Source organism: Micromesistius poutassou (genome assembly GCF_964030765.1).
Source record: "Micromesistius poutassou genome assembly, contig: SCAFFOLD_6407, whole genome shotgun sequence".
In the NCBI taxonomy this organism is placed as follows: Eukaryota; Metazoa; Chordata; class Actinopteri; order Gadiformes; family Gadidae; genus Micromesistius; species Micromesistius poutassou.
This window is the reverse complement of record NW_028179196.1, coordinates 2854-10192: the sequence shown is the minus strand read 5'-3', so window position 1 is coordinate 10192 and position 7339 is coordinate 2854. Positions and strand designations below refer to the sequence as shown.

At 47.3% G+C, this 7339-nt stretch overlaps 1 protein-coding gene across 1 annotated transcript; it reads right to left on the bottom strand.

The window, feature by feature from the left end:
• Window positions 1–1367: 1367 nt before the first annotated feature.
• On the bottom strand, window positions 1368–6791 carry LOC311373041 (polypeptide N-acetylgalactosaminyltransferase 12-like). Its single transcript, XM_084489899.1, has 6 exons — window positions 6323–6791; window positions 5678–5847; window positions 4757–4946; window positions 3288–3473; window positions 2904–3021; window positions 1368–1632 (listed from the first exon to the last, which is right to left on the bottom strand). Exons 1-6 carry the CDS (start codon window positions 6685–6687, stop codon window positions 1447–1449), a joined length of 1215 nt encoding a protein of 404 aa, XP_084346025.1. The 5' UTR covers window positions 6688–6791; the 3' UTR covers window positions 1368–1446.
• Between the last annotated feature and the right edge of the window lie 548 nt (window positions 6792–7339).

Sequence of the window (7339 nt, the reverse complement as noted above, 5' to 3'; positions counted from 1 at the left end):
GTGTATGAGAAGCCACCGTTGGACGCGATGGATTGGGTGAACGGGGGGGGGGGGGGGGGGGGGGGGGGAGCGCGGTCAAGCTCAACCTGCAAGAGAGCATCGATGAACCTAAAATAACGTCCATGTCAGCGATAAAATGTCACAACGCCACAGGCGGTCTGAAAGGAAAAGTCCACTGTGAGGTGGTCAATAAAGTCTGGAAGCACTGCGTCTCATCCGTCTTATGAATGTACAAATGTGTGTGTTGTATGTTGTACTCTCTCATGGTGCAATGAAGACGGGAGTTATGGCATGCTCCCTCACTCCCTCACTCCCTCACCCACTCCCCCCCCCTCCCCTGCGACTCACCAGCCTGGTGTGGTGTGGGGGTTGCGGTGAAAGCAGAGATTCCTGCAAGTGTTGTTGTGCAAGTTAACACTTCACATGAACTAGTTCATGTCCAGTTCATTAACAGTTTTTTTAGAAACCGAAGCTGTTGGAGTGAGTATTCTGTGCTTATCTTTTAAAATGAATCCTCTCCATTACCTGCTGCCCATCACTACAATCTCAGATTGTTGTGGATATTATTTGTACACCTGTTTCATTCATCACAACTAAGGCAGTAACTCTATCTAATAAACACGTCATCTGGACCTCAGCATCAATTCAGAACGTCACAAAATCTGAACTAGTTCAAGTTCAAGTTCTTTAGTTAAAAATATATTACGTTCAGTTCAAAGTTCATAGAAAAATGAACTAGTTCAATGAACTAGTTATTTTGAACTAGTTCATGCACAACACTGGGTGCCTGTATGTTAACTCACCAGCCTGGCGTGGGGGTTGTGGTGGTAGTACCACAACCCAGACGAAAGACGATTTTTTGGGGAAAAATGTACAGATTGAGCTTCCAAATATGACAAAACAACCAACAGAGTCAAGGTATCTGCTGAGACCAGATCATTGAGCAAATGTGCCTTGAACTTGGCAGAAACTAAGTTCATCTTTTATGTTCATTTTCAGCTATTTCATTGATATTTATCATAAGCCTTAGAAAAAAGAAAAATTAGAAAAATAACCCTTTAAATGATTACTTCTGGTGAGATTTTTTGGGGGAAAAATGTACAGATTGAGCTTCCAAATATGACATTGTGCAAATGTGCCTTGAACTTGGCAGAAACTAAGTTCATCTTTTACGTTCATTTTGAATCCGAAAAAAAAGAATCCGAAAAAAAATATATATATCTATTTTTTTTAATATATATATATATATATATATATATATTTTTTTTTTTTTTTTTGCATATAGGGGAAACACTGCTGACCAACCGGGGTTGCGGTGGTAGTAGAGGTTGCCTGTATGTTAACTCACCAGCCGGGCGTGGGGGTTGTGGTGGTAGTAGAGGTTGCCTGTATGTTAACTCACCAGCCGGGCGTGGGGGTTGCGGTGGTAGTACAGGTGCCTGTATGTTAACTCACCAGCCGGGCGTGGGGGTTGCGGTGGTAGTACAGGTGCTTGTAGTCGTCCATCCAGACCTCGGCGGCGCGCACGCTGTTGGACAGCGCCTTGCTCCGTGAGTAGGGCGCCTTCTTGGGGAAGACGTGGCCCACGTGGGAGCAGGGGTGGACCTCCAGCGTGCCCCCGCACTGCCAGATCTGAGAGACGTTCACAAAATGAATGAGTTCACTATAGTTACTAATAGAGTTCACTTTTCTACCATTTTTCAAGCGTGGCAAACGTCAGCCAATTTAGATGGGATTTCCTCGTTATAGAGTTGATGTATAAATAAATACATATTTCTCATTAAGAATGAAATATTAATGGTCAGTTTCCCCTTGAAATTATCTGAGAGATGAGTCGACAAAATATTTCTGTTTTATGTGTGTGTGTTCTTCTTGAGTCATAATAGTCAGTTTACGTGTTCAAGTGCATTTTTGCGTGTGTGTGCTTGCATTGTGTAAAGAGGTAAGCCTGAGGCACTGAAAACCCAGAACGGAGCCCCAAAGGCCATGCATACTGCAGGACCTCCAGTGGCACAAGAAAAACGTGGCTTTAGAAAAGAGACAATGAAGGAAGCCGACACTGTAGCGAACACACCTCTTATACGCAGTGTATAAAACAAGATACCAACAACTCTGTGCGCGCGTGTGTGTGTGTGTGTGTGTGTGTGTGTGTGTGCGCGTTATTAAAAAGGTCACGTCAGGCTGCAGACAATGTCTGGGGGACCAATCGGGGTGTGAATCTGAGCCTTTATGACGATTCAATATCGATTTTTTTTTAAGCCAACGATTTGATTATTTTCGATGCTTCAGAATTCCCCGCGGTGCGATTTGATTCTCAATATTTTTTTCATTATATCTATTAATATAATATCTATCAAATAAATCAACAAAAAAATTAATCATTTGCCTTTTATTGAGAATACAGAAGCAGTATTCTATACAGACTTGAGTGCTTACTGTGCAAGTCTAGTATGGAATTTAGCCAATTCACTGTAAAAATAAAAAATATATATTTATTTTTTGATAATCCGATGCCGACGACTCGATGCATCAAGCCGGCTGTATAATCGATACAAATCGATTAATATTTACACCCCTAGGGACCAATCATTGAAGCCCGCCTATAGTCATCAGTGTAGGAGACACTGCACCATAGGATCTCATTAAGTGCAGTGATTGATCTGCATGATAGACGTTCATTCACATTCTTTCATTTTTACTGAAACCGAAATGTGGTGAAAAAATACAAAAGAACGCTCATGTGATTGTATACATCTGTAGTGGTGTTGTGAAATAATTAATGAATAATAATCTGGAAACTGTCAAACCATTCCTCAGACTATAGTCGTACCATCGACGAGTGTGTGTGCGTGCGTGCATGCGTGCGTGTGCGTGCGTGTGTGCGTGTGCGTGTGTCGTCTCACCCTGAAGGAGAACTCCAGGTTCTCTCCGCCCCACACCTCCATCCCGGTGTCGTAGGTCCCCAGGTACAGGAAGTAGTCCTTCTTCACGGCGAACAGCCCCCCAGCCATGGTAGGAGACCTGGGGGGGGGGGGGGGCCCATATAACAACAATTACATTATAATAACACCAGGCCCGTCTGTTTTTAAAACAAGGTTCTAATCTGTACCACTTGAGACATTTATAAAAGTGTCAAACTTTTTAATTAAACATTCCCGTGCTAAATTGCGCTCAGGTTACCGATCATACTGGGACACACACACACACACGCACACGCACACGCACACACACACACACACACACACACACACACACACACACACACACACACACACACACACACACACCTGATGACGTCGATGGGCGAGCGGCGGCGCTGCTGCTCGTAGGGCGGCACCACGTGCCAGGTGAAGACCAGCCGCCAGTCGAAGCCTCCGATCTGGGGCTCGCCGGCGTTGCCCAGATACTGGAACGTGTTCCAGTCGATGACGTCAATCACCGGACACACCACGGCCGTCGGCTCCTCGCGGATCCTACAGAGGGACGGCGTGGAGGGGGGGGGGGGGGGGGGGTGCCGTTGGGTCAGGGAGGCGTTGGTGACGTGGGAGTTTCAGGCTGGCTTTACACGTCAACAACGCTCCCCCCGGGGTGAAACCGACAAAAATGTTTTCTCAGATGTTGCCTTTCGTTTCGTAGTAGACGGCGACGGCGTTTTCGGTGGCTTAAAAAAACGGGGGGGAAAAAAAAATGAACCCACCCTCCAGAGTGGACATCTTAAAAAAACGCTCCACCGTTGCGTTTCCGTCTAAAGCAGTGGTTCTCAAACTTTTTATACCGCGTACCACCTCAGAAAATATTTGTCTCCCCAAGTACCATCATTAGGAACAATAAAATATAATATAACAATATAACAAACTACAGTAGCGTAGACCCGCGGCCCTATTCTGCTACACACAGTTCACGCCGGAGGCACATTTAGTCTTAAGATATAGGAGTTGGATTGCGGGCGGACGGGATTCTCACTTGTGTGCGTGTGTGTCTCTGTTGTCTGTTCTAGTGCTACCACTTTGTACACTTTGTACACTGTACCACTTAATAGCGCATCATGTACCACCAGTGGTACGCGTACCATAGTTTGAGAACCGCTGGTCTAAAGGGTTAACAACGCAAAAAAGGTGGTGCTCTGAGCTGCTCACGCTGGCTCTCGTCCCGTACGCGTTTACCTCACGTCCGCGTGCAGCACAGGCAAACCAACAACAAACATGTCGGATTTCACCACACTTTTGCGTCACCGTGTGCACGCAGATTTCCACCCAAAGACGCTCGTCTAAACGCGGAATGAAAAGTGGGAACGCAAACGCCACTTTTTGCGGCTTGTGTGTGTCAGATCGTTGTCGTGTAAAGCCAGCTGGTTGACCGTCGAGGTGGTCCCTGAGCAAGACACTTAACCAGCTGACTGTCGCCTTGCACGGTTGACCCCCCCCGGTGTGTCAACGTGTGTACGAAGAACCGTTGGAGGCGGCTTCGGATAAAAGCGTCCGCTAAAAAGCCCTGAATGTAAATCAAAGCTGCACAGAGGGGTTTTTTGTTTTTTTTAAGGCTTATGGTTTGAATACACACGTGGCAAATTTCTGACACATGGCTCCTCCTCCTTTGACTTGGTGATGTTGTGGCCTTGTATTCAACCGCATTTACTGACACGCAAGAGTGTGAGAGAGTTAGTGAGAGTGTGAGTGAGTGAGTGAGAGCGTGAGAGCGTGAGAGTGAGAGAGAGAGAGAGAGAGAGAGAGAGCCCACTCCCAGAGCGTTGGCTCACCTGTAGAGCAGGGGCTCCAGCCAGCCAGTGTGACACTCGCAGTGGCAGTCCAAGAAAGTCAGCACGTCGCCCGTAGAGATGGACGCCCCTAGCAACCGGGCGCGCACTAGCCCCTCCCGCTTATTGGCTCGAATCAAGCGCACCTTCCTCCAGCCAGCGATGTAGGCCTCCAGCGGGGCCTTCAGGTGCGCTACGCGGGCGGAGGAACAGAGGAAGTCCGTGAAAATGCAAATAAATGCACAAACGGCGTGTTGTTTCCACCAAGGCTTGACGGGGGATGCTTTACATAATCCCTGACATAATGACACCGCAAAATAAAAACGTCACTTTCGCCCCAGTTCTACAATCTCATGTGATGTGTGAAAGTGAATTAAAATAAATGTAGAGATTATTTTACATTCTAACCGAATATATGTAATAATCTCTAATATATTATTAATACATGGATTATTAATACAATGGATTAAATATATACAAATATATACATATGTAAATGTAAAATATTCTTGACTGCACATTTTTCTGGGGCTGAGATGACAACTTTCAACAAATAATACGAACCCTCATCTCGAAAGACCAAATCCATCTCCCCCTGAATAACTTTGCGTTAATGACCCTATCAAACGGTTGGTTGATACGGTCGGTTTGCTCGGACGACAGGTTAACCACACCTGGAGGTCAAATAAAGACCCTTTAAGACCCGTCAGCCTGGCCGTCTGTGTGTGTGTGTGTGTGTGTGTGTGTGTGTGTGTGTGTGTGTGTGTGTGTGTGTGTGTGTGTGTGTGTGTGTGTGTGTGTGTGTGTGTGTAATGTGTATGTAATGTAAGTGAACACACAGCTCTCAGCCCTGCTTCGCAACAGTTCTCATGAGATGCTGATGCGTTCGTCCATCTGTCTGTCTGTCTGTCCGTCCGTCCCTACCCCTGTCGCTGTAGTCGTCCACCAGGATGACCTCCCGGAGCAGGATGTCGGGGGAGGTCTCCAGCACGCTGTGCACCGTCCTGAGCAGCGTGGACCACGCCTCGTTGTAGAAGGCGATGACCACCGACGTGGTGGGCAGCGAGCGGTAGTCGTACTTCACCTCCTTGCACCTGGCATTGTGGAGGAAGGGTTCATGATAGGGATCAGAGCCCCTACGACGAGCAACTAGCGCAGCCCCCGTTATTGGAGTTTCTGTCTTGTAATATGAAAGCAAGGCACAACAATCCATTGGTATTTTTGTAGGTATTAAAGGCTTTGCGCCGTCCATTGAATGAGAGTGGTTAAAGTCGAGCCTGTTGATGCTGGTACTAGGTACACGGAATGACAACATGGGTCTACTGAGGCTAGTCATCAGAGCTAAATAACTGCTTATGGTTTCTCGCAAATTCCGCATGGGTAATGAGAAAACGGTTAATGATATGGCTATATCCTACACATTAGAGTATGCTATGTCTATGTCGCACCCTGAGTAAACACTAAAAAAAAGTTTTAACGGAGCAGAAATGTTGCATACATGTTGCATACAAACGACATCCCTTTCATAAGACACAGGGCAGAAGTTACAGAACTGATTGACCAACTCACAGTGGATTTCGCCTTTCGGACAACCTGCGGTGCAGCGAAATCTTATCGCTGACATAGATATTGATCTGATGTTTATCGATGCTGTCCTGCTCCTTTTTCTTCTCCTCCCCTTGCAGGTCGAGCTTGACCGCTCTGCCCAGTTCCCCCAGTCCGTTCGCATCCAGCGGAGGCTTCTGGTATACTGGCCTCATGAGGTACTCCTCGTTCTGGGTTTCTGGGTCCCGCGGCCCCGGGGCGTCCCGTCGACTCGTAGAGCCCATAATGTCCGCACTGTTCCTCATGAAAAGCAAATACCCCACAAAAAAGGCTCCAAAAAGTAGAAAAATTGACTTTGACTGACTTCTCCTCCAGCAGAGTGCCATCATGCATGCACACACACACACACACACACACACACACACACACTCACTCACTCACTCACTTCCTTCTGCAGCCGAACAGTGTCATCCCACAAAGGGAGCGACTCGGATCAAACGGAGCGGGTTACTGATCGACACATCTGGTGTGGCGTTGCATAACAGGTCATCACCAAGAAGTGTGCATTAGTTAGTTGTAGTTTGGATTCAAGAAACATTCTGTGTCCACCCCCCACCCACCAACCACCACCACCACCTCCTCCTCCACCTCCTCCACCACCACCTCCTCCTCCACCCCAACTTATTGTCCCGCCGCAGGGAAGGCTTTGGTAGGGAAAGGCGTCACCGCCTTAGGGAAGAACAAAGTCACACTGACACACCTTCCTCGACGTGGGTGAGCGGTGTAATTAGAACTGGCGAGGATTTGTCAGGACTAATTATTCAGAGGAACGGCGTGGCGTGGGATTAAGGCTGCCCGTGGATATCCAGGTCAAATCAGACACACAGCTCCCATCCACTGGCTTCGTGCGGGTCACTTTGTTTTCTCTGTTCCTGATTTCTTGTCACCTCTAACTCCACTCTCTAACTCTGTGTTGACGCAGAGCCGCACACAGTGTTGTGTTGCTGTGCTCAGCCCCGGGCTGGTTAAAGAAAAGACCCC